Here is a 14,755-nt window from a genome sequence, read left to right as displayed (position 1 = left end):
GTTTTATTATCACTAAGGTATACAAGAAAAAATCGCTTAATTAAATAAATAAGTCTGTTGTATAAGCAATTTAACTTTCATCTGGTATTGTATTTACTAAAATTTTTGTTTTTATCGGTATTCAAACGTATATTAAACTTACTGAAATTTATCTTAAAGCTGAATTTCCTTTCTTTTGCAATGTCATACCAGTTACGTAAATACATATATTTGGGTAGGAAAGATAAAAAGTTGGGCTGGGGAACCTTTTACCTGCCGTGTCCTCGTTCCCGATGAGCGTAGATCAATTCATCAGTTTTTTGAAAGAAATATAACAAAGTAATGCAGTCTATTACTAAAAACATAGTCCAATTTTTTTTGTTTTATAAATATTTTTCGAAGTGCGTAATGTGTCTCCATGGTTAAAAATGATTGTGTACACTCTTAACGCACATTGAAAACAAAATTTCAAAGTGTGCTGGTTTTGTCCCAAATTTAATGCACTTTAAAAATTTTTTGAAAGTGCGTTGATTTTATCCTAATTTAAACGCACTTTGATTTTTTTTTCAAAATGCGTTGCCACAATGCTCTATCGTATGGAATCAATTCAGAGACATAAACTCCACATACATGTGATGAGAAGTTATTGCATCAGAAGTTAGGGAAGTTGAAAAGTCCAAAGCATCACTTTTATCATGTAAGCTTTGTTGTAAGGTAACCATTAATGTCCTTTTCTAGTACAATATCCAAATATTACGTAGATGTATCAAACTTTGTAAAATCTTTCATATCAAGATCACGGGGATATATCGAGTCAATGTATGAATGAAGGTAACTACTGCTAAAACGTCGTCGATATATCTAAATGTCGAGATGAATCAAGTGCATCGTGTGATTGGACAAGTGACTCTTCAGACCCACTTCCATCATACAACTTTCTTTTTTTCCAACATGGAATGTATGAATTTTGAAAAAAAATCCTTAAAAATTTCATTTAAATCAATTTAACAAAGTCCCAATCATTAATATTTAGCAGAGTGTCAAAAGAGGCGTTAGTCTTATTTATTGAAATTATGAAAAATCACCTATTGCTACATCACATATTCAAATCATATAAGTAAGATGTGGTTTTATAGCTAGTGAACAAAAAGACAATGCTAATTATAGCGATCGTGCAAATTTCAACCTAAAAAGAACAGAAAGGAAATCTGGAAATCCCAATAGCTGGAAGTAATATATGAAAGCGATCGAGTCTTGGTTACTCATAGTGCTACAAAACATCTACAGAATTCTATTTACGTGAATATACAAATAAGTATTTACAAGTAAAAGTTATAAGTAAGTAACCGAAAAAAAATTAAAATAAAAATTAAAACAAAGATAAAATTATGGTGGTTTTGAACATAAAAATTATAATATTGCTTGTTTTAAAACAGGTACTTTTCAGAGCATGCACGGAGGGTACAAAACTTAAACAAATTTCCTCAAATCTGATGGAATTCTGTTTTATTTCAGATAAATTTCACATCAGGAAACCTAAAGTACAAGCCATTGGAAATAAATATAACTTTTGAAAACACAGAGCACAAGTTTGACTTTGTGAGATTTTCATGATTTTCATATAATAGATATCTGATACACATGCGTGAAATATTATGAGGAAAATAAAAATTGATCTCATAATATTGATGGCCTTACCAAACTCATAAGCTCAGTCAAGTCACCCTATATGTTATGTTTCGGGCCCTCATTTCAACATGATAACCGAAAAAAGTTTATCCAGTTACATACTTTGATAAGAAAAAAATTGCAACAAATAAACGAATTACCTTTAATAGTTCTCCTTATTTCTGCCAATTTTACGACGTCTTCCCTAGAGTTCGAGGCATCTTCTTTTTCTGTATTTCAAAAACAAACTTATGTATTAAAACATATACACATGTCTAAGCTGATGTAAGTATGGGAGTCCTTAACCTAGCTGCGTTATCAATCTTAAAGAAACGATGGTATCACGTGTGGCATTGTTTAAAATAAAAGCATTACTTTTCTAGCTGAATTTTTATTCAAAAAAAAAAGAATCATAATTTGACATCTTTAAAACGCGATCGATTTCCATTGTGTATATTACAGCATATTAGTAACTTTATTTTAAAGATTTTTCTTTAAGTAAATGTACACGAGTTTTTGTTAAGTGTTCACTTTGAGAGAACTAGTACATATTATATGTGACATTTGCTATAGTTTGTTTTGAGTAAAGTGAAAAGATTTTAACATTCCAGTCGGGGTTGAAAAGGGAAATAGGGTAACAAACACGATTTCAGAAATTCATAATATAGATATATTTTATCTCGTTTCATAAAAAAAACTCTTTATGAGGAAACCAAAGATTTTCTCAAAAGTCAGGTGACATTACAGAACTCATAATCTGATCTCTGTAAAGCTTCTGTAAAGACAACTCATCAGGGTCCTTATTCAGACAAGTTGACCGAATACAAGTTGTTGAGTTGATTTAGTTTGATTTTATTCTGAAAATCGCTAGGTTCTGATTCCTATGGCCTTTTCGCCCCAATAGAAATCTCATGTTCTCATTATCAGAAATTTTATGAAGGTGTCGAAAACCTCATCCATGTTATTTAAAAAAACATCATGCTATCAAAGTGCAGTAATGTCCTAGGCCCGGTACCTTCGTGATATTACCACATTGATATTGAATTCACTGTCACACTGTATGTAAGCTTGAGGCTTCTATGTGTTCTCCGTGTATTTTCCCATGAAAAAAACTTCTTTTTGCATCATATAAAAATTACCTTTAATAGTAGTTCTTCTCATTTCTACAAATTCTAACATGTCTTCTCTGGATCTAAAGGGATCCTCTTCTTAAATTTCAAAATGGAAACAATTTTTGTTAAGCATAATTTTTCAAAGTCAATTCAATCAAATAAAACAATAATTCATTTGCAACAAAACTCGTTTCGGCAAACTTGATACAAAGGTTATAACGTTGATGCAATATAATTTAAGATATTTGTTAAGATAATTCACATTACTACTTAAAAAAAATAACTTTTAGAAATCATTAAGCATTTTGGTTTCAAAAAAAAAATGTAGCGTTACCTTTACATATTATTTTCTTTCTTCGAAATTGTACTTCGACATCTTTAGAGATGAAAATATCTCGCTCTTCTTCATTACCTAAATTTAGAAAAAGCTTATTGCTGACTGTTATGACATTTTTTTTTTAATTGTATGTTGGTTCAGTAAAGAAAATTAATGTTTTTCATCGAAATATATTTTTTTGGTTTAGTGATTTGTTACAATGAATTCATCTTGCTATGGGAAGATATTGAAAGTATAGAAAATTTTACAGATGGAAAAATGAATTTACACGTTCAACTTTTTTAAAGGAATCTCTTGTGTCATTCAAATATGTCATACCCCCTCCAAAAGAAGATAATATATCAGCATAATCTAAAAGCGGAAATGCTTCTGATGACTTGCCAAGACTTGAAGATGACCTTAGAAGTAATGCCTGATATTTTAAACACTTAGTTTAGGTAACATCCTACACTGTATGATCATTAAGAATAAAATGAGATCAGCTTTATTAGACATAAGTTTTATTTGAGGATCCTTATTGAAACACACTGCAATACAAATAAAATTATATTAAGCACATTTATTTCAAAATAACTCTTGAACTAACTTACGTAAAGAAATATTAATATATGAGGCACAGAAAAAATCAATTCATGGCCCAGAATAACAGAGGAAGTTACTATTCTTTTCATGTGAAATTCTCTGTATTTATTTGGTGGTTGTGGTGGGGTGGTGAATGATATTCTTTTTTCCTGTAGACTCTTCGACGGCAATACGTACATGTATATACCTTTTGATAATACTCTAAATCCATTAATACGATATAAGAACTGAATCACATCAGTAATATCACTGTTCGATATCTTCACCTTTTTCATTACAAAATTAAATCCATTATAGCCACAATCAGAATACAATGGCTTGATGGGGAAATGTTAGGTATATTATAATAAAAATAACCAGAATTTGAAGCCAAATTTTTTATTCCCTTTTTCTTTGTTTTCTTTTTCCTTAAATAAAGAAGAAATACATGGCTGTAATACGGGTCCTTATATCAGTGTTGCTGAAATGTCTATGAAAGTATAAATAAAATAGTGACTTGTTTTTGTTTTTATAGGTTTGTTGATGAATGGCACAGAGAAAAAGAGAATAAACATTGTATTTACTTCATACAATTAGAAAACAATATCCCTTTTCCGAGAAATAACACGTACTTTGAATTTCTTTGAAATGTTTTCTTCGTTTCCAAAGAATAACTGCTATAGCTATAACAACGATACAACTTAGAAGTGCTGATAGGGTACTAAGGAATATCACTGACCTGCAAAAACATAAAAAAAAATTGCAGATGACAATTAGTAAAAGACAATTAAGAACTGCAATACATACTTTTTATATTCATTCTGAATTGGCCAAAGCATTTAATAAAAGTACAATATTTAACAACAATAAAAATCATAGAAGAATGGAAAAATATCTCAAGTAATGTTTTTGTCATCTATTTATTTTTTCATTCTTACTTGACTAGTTTTAAATAAAATGTAATGCTCACTTACTCATTCTGAGTATCATCCGGTGAAGGACTTGTAACTTCAAAAATTCTTGAAAAGGTTGACTCCACATTTATCATTTTTTGACAAGACATATCTTGAAAGCAAACAGAGAAATCGATTAGAAAGGCATTCCATCAGGAAGATGTTTGCAATAAATACATGTGGCGTTCTACATAAAAAATAAGATTTTCAAGTTAAAAAAAAAACTAAAGCATTACAACAGATTTGCAGCATTTAAAACAAGGTATTTTTTTTCCAGTTTCACTGCCATGAAATCATTCTATGTTAACAAACCAGCAGCCCTGCTACTGGACTTGATACTACACAGTTGGGATAACAATTATAAAAAAATAACAAGATATATTTGTGAAACACTGATGCCCCCTTATGGCAACTTATAGCGAAGGTTAAAATTTCTCAAAAGCAAATTAAATATGTTGATATCCAAAATAAAGTCTTGTACCAAAAATATACCTAAGAAATATGATAACCCTAGCAGCAACCATTGAAAAGATATGGAAAAGATTAAAGTTTTTCAAAAGTAATTCAAACATCAAGGTCATGGTAAAATGGTCAAAATTAATGGTGCCCAAGAAAAGGCCTTCTCACAAGAAATACACATGTGAAATATAAAAGCCCTAGCATCAACCATTCAAAAGTTATGGCCAAGGCTAAAGTTTTTCAAAAGTAGGTCAAACTCCTAGGTCAAGATCAAAGGGTCAAAGTTGTTGGTATCCGAAGGTAGGTCTTGTTAAAAGGCCTACACATGTGAAGGATGAAAGCCTAAGCACCAACTGTTCAAAAGTTATAGCCAAGGTTAAAGTTGGGTAAAATTTTGTAAAACTGGGTCAAACTTCAAGGTCAAAAGGTCAAATTTGATGGTACCCAAAGAAAGATCTTGTCAAAGGGAATACACATGTGAAATATGAAAGCCATAGCTCAAACCAATTAAAAGTTATGAACAATGTTAAAGTTTTTGCAGACAAACAGACAGACAGACGGACGGAGAGGAAAAAAAAACCACAGTGTATATACCCCCGAATCTTCGATAAGGGGGCATAAAAATAATTCAGAGAGTAACCTGGCTAGCTTTCTGCTTATGATAACGAACTTTGGATAGTAGGGGATATACATTGTACAGAAAAAGGAATTTACATTAAAAGGGGGAAAAGCAAATAAAAACAAAAGTTAAGTCAACATACTTATCTCGCATGTTGACATAATTTTCTTGCATGTTAACATAATTAACTCGCATGTTGACCTAAATAATTTTTGTTTTTGTGGCGATCGATACATGTGCATGTGCAGTGGCTGCAATGTTATTGTTGACAACATACACGAACGATCACGTTTTACACAAAATAGTTAAAAATATTTAGGAGTGGATATTTAAAAAAAAACAAAAAAACAAAAAAAAAAAAATATTAATAGATATTTTAGATATATATTTACTGCTGCAATTAATCGACTTTGGAAAACTGAAAAAAATATTATAAAAAAAAATATTTTTGAAACTACATGTAAATAAGATTTAATAGGTATTTTAGATTACAAATAATTATTAATGTAAATCTCCGACTTAAATTTTTTTTATCTTTTTAATACGTAAAAATGTAATTTATGATCGAATGCAGCATGTTCTATCATATAATATACGTTGACTGTGAGTTTTGATTCTATTGGATTTTATAATATGCAGTATGGGGGTAAAAAAAATTTAAAAAGTGGCCTAAATAATGAATGAATACTTATATTCATCTTTCCATTTATGAATTCAAAAATCAGCATTTTTTTTTTTTAAATTCATTCATCTGCAGAAATTAAAAAAATAATAATTATCAGGGATAAAAAGTAACCCCGACAATCATGTCGTGTACATTTGTCGACTAATTATTTATGTACATGTAAGTATTGGGAATTAATAATTTTTTTTGTAAAAATGTACATTTCTGGTGTATTGATATAAAAATATCATGACCACAATAAGCAGTTAACGTGACCCATCATCAGAAAAAAAAAATCATTAAACATCTTAACTATACGCTTAATCATTTAAAGTTACGCTATTTAAAAGAATACAATACTGTACGACTTATTATATTGCTTATTTACTACCGATAATTAGTTCGTTCAATAATGTACATGTAAATCGCGCGTTGTTTTTTTTTGTTTTTTTTTTCTTTTTATTTCAGTTAAGAATAATAATAATAATAATAATAATAATAATAATAATAAAAGAAGGTAAATCAAGCTTTACATTATTTTTTTGTAAAAGATAAATCAAAATAATACCATAGCAGTTTACGATTGTACATACTGTACAAGTACATTTATGCTGTTCTTTATTCAGTTTTTATATATATATATATTTATATTTTTTTTACTTTTCTTCAATTAAGATTAATAATTTTGATGTTGATCTGGATTTAAACAAAAATGTAAATTAGAATTATAAAAATAAAATAATTGAATGAAAGCACGTACATATACATACTCCTGTACAGTATCTTGAGATAATGAAATGTTATAATTTGTCAAAATACTTTTTTTTTCCTTTTTTCTTTTTTTAGTAACAATTGTAATAACCATTATTTTCTTTTATACATTAAAGAACTTTTTGTCTGATAAATTTACGCAATATAAATAGATGGATTTTAAAAATAACAAATAAAGAAAATAAATGTGTAAATATAACATGCTACCTAGATATTAATTTATAAATATAAATATTTTTTTAATCGTGTTAATAATAATTTCACACTGTACATAAACCCGCTTTGCTTGTAGAATGTTTTATTTACATCGAATAACAAACTGGCATGCTGATCGGTCGACGCGCTGATTGGTTAACACGTCTTATCGCTAATCCTGATTGACAGATCAGTTACGCAACACCGAACGCGCGTTGGCTTGCTGGGTTCGCTACTGAATTTGGGGTTCGCTTTCGGCGTTCGCTCTGGGTCCGCTGCGGGTTCGCTCGGGGTCCGCTATAGCGAACCCCAAGCGAACCCGAAGCGAACCCAGGCAGCGAACCCGGGGTGCGCTTTGGGTTCGCTTTCTGTTAGGTTGTGTCTGGTCGGTACTGTAGTTTATCACCTTAATGCCCAGGAGCAGAGGAGAAGATTTTTAAAGAATTAATGCTTTTTCACTATATAATCTCTAGAGCCTCACCCTAACACCAGAATCCCTGACCCTGGGGCCATGAAATTCACAATTTTGGAAGAGGCTCTCTTGCTCATCATAAATATGTACTTAGTTACTTTATTTAATACCCAGGAGCAGAGAAGAGATTTTCAAAAAATTAAAGCATTTTCACTATATAATCAATAGAGCCCTGCCCTAACACCTGAGCCCCTGACCCTGGGGCCATGAATTTCACAATTTTGGTAGAGGGCTCAATGCTTATTACAAGGATGCCAACAGTTTGACTGCTTGATGTCCAGGAGTAAAGAAGTTTTTTAAAGATTGCATTATTTTTAGTGGTTTTGGCCCTATCACTCAGGTCCCAGAGGGCAGGGACCATGAAATTCATAATTTTTGTTCCCCTTCACCCATAGATGCTATATGCCAAATTTGGTTGAAATTGATTAAGCGGTTTCAGAGAAGAAGCTAAAAAGGTTCAAATGTTAACACTCGACGCAAGACGCACGCAGACGGACGAGAACGGATAGCAATAGGTCACCTGAGTGGCTTAGGTGACCTAATAATTAACAATCGCAATATTTTAGAATTTTGATTTTACTTTTTTTTAATAAATCCTTTTGATGCCAGTACCTCGTAAAGGAATAACAATATTCTGTATTAGATTAAACTTAGGAATTATTTAATAATAATTCTATTTACCTCTTTAGTAAAATTTGAGGTGAATAGACCCTGATACATTGTAACCATGGGATAACCACGGTATAACCTTTTAATCTAGAAGTTATCCCAAAGAATATTCTTCAATCATTGAAATATTTAACATCAATTTATGTCCTTAGCATTTAAATTTTGGAACAGTGTAACAGCACCAATACTCTAAGATTTATGCTAGTTCTCAAACAACTGGACAAGACATTTCTTTTCCTTTCTTTCTTATGTTGTATTATCAAAATCATGGTATTTTTTTAATTCAAATATTCATATTCTTTTTTAAGCATAGTATTGGAGCTTGTGAAAACTTCTTTGTTAAATTTTGCCGACTATTCTATTTATGTCCTGATTATTTTTACTGACTTGCCGATTTAATTGTCGTTTGATTCTCTATAGCAGAAAACAATAACAATAATTCTAAGTGTTTTATTGTATAAACGTTCAAGTGTACATCTGTAAATCACGCAAATAAAACCTTCAACATGTTCATGTGTAACAGTGATACCCAAATAATGTGTGGACTTCCTGCTAATAATGCCCAAAGGAGATTGATACTTCAGGTGTTGACACCATTCAGTACAATTGTATTGCTTTTTTTTAATCGGGTAGGTAAACACTAACAAAACAAACAAGAAATAAGTCACAGTTCCTGATATTTTCAAATGTTTATTTCTTGAATAAATGTACTCTTTTAACAACTTGTTTATAAATTAAATATTAATTTATATATTAATCCCCCGATAATTTTTCACATTGTTATGTGACGGAAGAATACCTGGTAATTTTATATCATGGTCATTTAAATACTTATTAAGTTTAATTAAAGAGCGGTTAAAAACATAGGATAGAATGCTTCTTTTTAGTGTGGTATTAGCTTTTTCATTTTAAAAAATCCAATACATTAGGTCGCTCTGAAAATCTTATTGTATTGACAAGTTTTCTTTCCCCTTTTTTTAACAACTTTCATTTTTTAAAATTAATTCTAGAATGCAATTGTGTAAATTTACAGCCCCAGAGCGCAGTTAGTAATTTTAGCTATCTCTATTTATATAAATTTTGTGTTTTGTAATAAATCCTTGGTTTTTTAATTCTTATTTTAAACACCTTTTGCTGAAAGTACAAAACAACAACAGGGAGCCTACAAGTTCAAAATACACTAGGGGTGGAGCTATCATGTCACTCAGAAGAACCTTTTTCACGCATGAGTGAACAAAGCAGTCCCAGAAAGCAGTCTCAGGGACTACTTGGTCTATTTTCTAGAGCAGTCCAATAGCAGTCCCAGAGCAGTTCCACAGCGGTCCCAGAGCAGTGCCACAGCAGTCTCAAAGCGGTCTGCTTTCTAGGACTACTTGAGTGTCAATTTGGGTCTGGTTGGTACAGTAAATCTTGTTTCTTTTTTACTTTGTTGGCAGTTTTTTTTTAAATTGAATATTGTATAGTTTGCATCGTTTAATTCAAAAATTTATTATAAAACTTGAACTGTAATGAATAGTTTTGAAGTTTAAGGTTCTGATCGAGCTTTTCTTAAAAGCTGATGAGTGACATACCTTAAATTAATATCAAAATTAATGCGTTGTGAAATTTGTTACAGAAATTTACATTTTAATAAATATAGTTTCAACATTCATGAGAATGAAAACCGATAAAAGTAATTATGTATCTTAGTTAAGTTATATATCATTTTGATCTGATGCATCTGATTTGCAATCATATCAACGTCTAGGAAAAGCAGTTACAGATAATCTATATAATAGGATTTTCAGACCTTCAGAAAACGGTCAGAAACACAGACATACGGAAGTCATGCATTTCATTTTAGTATAAGCACCACTGGTCTCTATTCAGTTGAATAAATAATTATTAGCAAAAGTTATATTCAGATACTTACAGAAATGTGATGATGTTGAAAGATAAGTAGAAGGGCATGCTTTCGTGTGGTTACTGCAGGTCGTATTGTGATTGTTCTGAAGTTCATCCATGTCTGTGTTATAAACCACACATATTCCTAGTGTAAAATTGTAAACGTGTCATTATTTCTGAGCAAAAGCCAAACTAATACTCTTTATTCAACATTTATTCATATGTTCTGCTCATGCTTACCTGATATATTTTTTTCAGGAGCACAAACTTCCAACAATTTACTTTGCTCATGATCCGGAAGACAATGATATTTAAATTTATCTGGCTCTGTACATTTTTGCACATTTGCTAGAGCATGGCACTTCTTTGTCTTGGCTGACCTCATTGTTTCGTCAATTGTTTTAGGACAAGAACTTACAACTTCAGCTGTCCTTTTTGACCATGAGCAATACTGGTTTAAGGATACAGTTATCTACAATTACAATTACACATCAACGTAAAAAATTCTGTAAAAATATTTGGTTTAGAATTTTATCGTGATTAAAATCTGATAAACACATATCTATCATTTAATGTTTTAAAAAATAATACTTCTTTTTTTTTAATTGAATAGAAAATTATATTCATATTCCTTTAAATTTAATTTTCAAACTATATAAACGCACCATGATAACAAGATAGAAGAGAACGTAGATACTTCTACTTGCATTCATAGTTAGTCGATTCGTCTATGGATTCTGAAAATACAGTGGAAATCCAATTTGAAAAAAGAAAAAATGGAGGTTGCACTCGGTATCATTTTTGCTTTATATCGTTACAAAAAATGTACAACTTTGAGTCGGTGATCTTAATAAAATAAAACAAACTTTTGAGAGTGTTTTTACAGATCTTTTAAAGCAATTCTTTATATATAGCGGTTATCCCCGGCACTGTGATGGAAAACCCAGTTTAAATATGTTTATTAAACAATTATTAATGGATAAATGGGTATGTCCTCCAATATATAAATTTCTTCGTATAATATATACTTCAAGTATATTTCTAAACTATTATTAAATTATAACAAATTATATGTCTTTCCTTTGACAGTAACTGTATTATATTTTGATATCGATATAATGACATGAGGAAAACTCTTATATAAGAAGATTAACTCTTAAAACATAAATATTCTTTACAGTCTTGTAAAGAGTTATCTTTCTCTTATGCTTTTTTATAACAATAAAAAATATATATATGCAAAAGACATACCGATTAATGGAATTGAACTCTCGCTCCAATTTCAAGAAGCTGCATTTTTTTATTTATAATCTTCCCTGAAAAAAGGACAGGGTAATTAGAATTTGATCTCTACACAAATACCTCTGTTGCAACCACTATTGAAATAACGTTCACTATTGAAATAATTATTTCAAATAAAATCATCATGTTCCTTTCTTTTCCAAATCAATGGCAAAGATGAACAATATACATGTATACCAAAATTATTTAGAAATTCCATACAATGTACATTAATTAATTGTTGGTTCTCGCCGAGTTGGCCAGATTCAGCTGAAGCTTGCATATAATATTTGCATGTTTTGTTTGAATTTAATGTACGTCAGTTAAATAAAAAAAAATGACGGTGTATTAATGGAAATGTCTACAAAAGAAAGAAAAACATAAATAAGAAGGTACTGTGCCTACCTCCAATTTTCAGGTATGTTGTATACCGGTAAAATCCTTTGAAAAATCACACCTCTCAAAACCTTTGTGGGCGATGCATGCGCTCTTTAATATTTGAAAGAAAAATTCCACTGAAAATTGATGTCTTAAAATATATATGATAAAATATTCTTAAGGTATTAGTCCAAGAGATTGAGTTCAATCTACCCTACCTATAATGAATTACTTCATATCCTCATAAAGATATAATGCAGGGTCCTGTAAATGTTCAACCAAGCCTCTATCCTTACTCGTCGAAAGAATGTATTAACTGCTGGCTGCGAAGAGAAAATCTTCGGAGGTGTGCTATAACGTATTTAAGAAATGGTGTAAGTCAAATGTTGATCGTACGAAAAAGTCCTAAGATTTTTTAATAAAATAAAAATAAAATACTTTTAAACGTCGATTAAACCAATTATATGACTTTTCTACGATTCTGGAATATTTCTTCATTATAATTGAAGACTATATTTTGTAACATAGATAACTATTTTCAATTAAAATGGAATTCGTTAATATTCACATCTTGTGATTGATCATCTACAAAATTACTTTGTTGAAATCATCCTGATTACACATATAAGAAAAGGTTATGGATTTCCTTAATTGACAATAAGTATGTAGGTTTTGAAAATTCGTCTTCCCAAAATTTGTTGGAATTGCGAAGTGACTGCTGATCCTCCTCTACGGTACAAGGAACTTATTCTAATATTTAAATCACCATCAGCAAAAGCAAACAAAAAATATAGCATACAGCTAGCATTAGGATCTGCATTTAAAAAAATAGCATTTCCAGCATAAACATCAGTAGGCAAATGATAGAACCAGCGTTTATTTACTAAAATCGGCATTGTCCTAGTAGCATCAATGAGATTTTTTTCAGTAAAAAAAGTTTTAAAAAAATAGAAAAAAAGAAAACAGTTAAAGAAATCAAAATAATACTATATACTTAAATAAAGGGATTTCAAAATTGTTAATAATTCATTTTCGAACATTCGCTAGAAATATTCAAATACATTAGAATATTCTATTAGATAAATAATTCCTACTTTATTTTATATATGCATTAGTTTACTATCAGCCAGTACGCAGCACAGTTAAGGCTGCAGTATGGAGGCGGGGCCAAATTTATACGGGAAATGCTTACTATGACATCACACAAAAATATAAGTTCTTCAGATTACCACAAAATGAAATGATTTGCTATTTTAAACTGTTGAATAGCTTTAAACTACATCAATACTAACTAGTGCATGCATTATTGTCGTTGTTTAAATCCCACACAGCAATATATAAACAATTCACTGATCGCAATGCACTTGTCAATGTGACGTCATATCGTAAAATTTGACGCAGTTTGTATGCAGTGAAAGGCGGATCAAGTTATATTTATAGAATGAAAAATGTATTTTGTAATTAAATAAAATATAAATTGTAGATATATAAGAGGCCATTTACTTGGATGCGATGTCTATTTTATGATTTTATTCATATACTTCCAGCACATTCCCTAGACAAGCGATACTGTCGTATATTTGTATGCAGATTCATTGAAAGGTTATAGAAGGGTCGTAATAAATCGATATATTGCAAGGGCATACCCTCAATGAATTACGACAAGCTTTTACACATAAACTCAAGAGGCATGAAGGTATTTGAAAAGTGCTGCGAACCTGTTGAAATCTTGCAAATGAATTAATTATATCTATATTTAATGTACTTGACCAGCAAAATATTCAACATAAGGTCTAACAAATGTAATTTTAGCAATTAGATAGTAGAGTCTATATAGGTTCGCAGCACTTTTCACAAACTGCAAAGAGTGTTGAAAATAATTATATGTTAAACTTAGATGTTTAACTTGATTATGCCCTTGCAATATTAGAATTTATAGATGACCTCAATACTTCAGGTATATTTGCTAAAATCACGTGACTGCCACATCACGTGACAAGTCTAAATAAAAAATCTAATCGTCCACAACATGTAGTTTTCAACCACATTGCATTCGTCCGAAAATAGTAAAGTCCTAAAAAGAAACGCCCATCCTTGTAAAGAATGTATTTTCTATCTAAAAAATTCGCCGATATTTCCATTTGTCACCTTAACTGTACTGCGTACATATTCTGTGTCATGATCAGTATTTCGGGGTAATATTTCATGTAGAGTTTTGTAGGTGTAAAGTAACTTTATATTTGTCCATATTTTATAAGAATATAGTGACTGTAAGTATATACAGTCAAAAATTTATTCAAAAAATTATTTTTAAAATCAAATATGATTTATTGATCGTTTTACTGAAGACTAAAATGAGAGGGCCAACGGTTGTATTCCATGCAGGATTAACAATTATTTGCCACAGAAAGAGTTATCTTAATTCCTATAATGTTTTGAAAATAAAAAGAATAATCGTGAAAGGCAAATTCCTTAATTAATTTCCTAATAATTATTTTAATGGGATTCATGAAAACTAGGAATTTTTTGCATTTAGTGCGTAATTGAGTCCGTTTGACAAAACAAGCTGATTACTTTATACAAATTATCAAGAAATAAATTTATTTTTCAATTGATTCACTCTTTACACTTTTTAGATAGTCTGTAAGGTCAAAGTTTTCAAAAAGCAGAGGTAGCAATTAATTAATCGGTAGAGCGCTCGCTCCGTCATTGGGAGGGAGGTCGTAGGTTCGAACCTCCGCCGCGACTGAAAT

The 14,755-nt window shown here is 30.4% G+C and overlaps 1 protein-coding gene across 1 annotated transcript; it reads right to left on the bottom strand.

The window, feature by feature from the left end:
• Window positions 1–1,160: 1,160 nt before the first annotated feature.
• Window positions 1,161–11,056, bottom strand: LOC133203353 (uncharacterized). The gene is made up of 8 exons (XM_061339148.1): window positions 11,009–11,056; window positions 10,584–10,815; window positions 10,372–10,488; window positions 4,632–4,722; window positions 4,290–4,396; window positions 2,787–2,855; window positions 1,809–1,877; window positions 1,161–1,165 (listed from the first exon to the last, which is right to left on the bottom strand). Exons 1-8 carry the CDS (start codon window positions 11,054–11,056, stop codon window positions 1,161–1,163), a joined length of 738 nt encoding a protein of 245 aa, XP_061195132.1.
• Between the last annotated feature and the right edge of the window lie 3,699 nt (window positions 11,057–14,755).

This window comes from Saccostrea echinata, unplaced genomic scaffold, assembly GCF_033153115.1.
Source record: "Saccostrea echinata isolate AGI-Se365-2 ecotype Australia unplaced genomic scaffold, CSIRO_AGI_Sech_v1 ptg000050l, whole genome shotgun sequence".
NCBI lineage: Eukaryota > Metazoa > Mollusca > Bivalvia > Ostreida > Ostreidae > Saccostrea > Saccostrea echinata.
Note: the sequence above shows the minus strand (reverse complement) of the source record. Positions and strands in the feature narration are given on the sequence as shown.

Bases quoted from the DNA above. Each gene is read 5' to 3' on its own strand.
- LOC133203353 (XM_061339148.1), bottom strand. From the start codon at position 11,056: ATGAATGCAAGTAGAAGTATCTACGTTCTCTTCTATCTTGTTATCATG. The intron at 4,723-10,371 runs GTAAGTATCTGA...TTTGCTTTCAAG, and splicing joins TTCAACATCATCACATTTCT to ATATGTCTTGTCAAAAAATG. The intron at 4,397-4,631 runs GTAAGTGAGCAT...ATGTTTTTGCAG, and splicing joins CCGGATGATACTCAGAATGA to GTCAGTGATATTCCTTAGTA.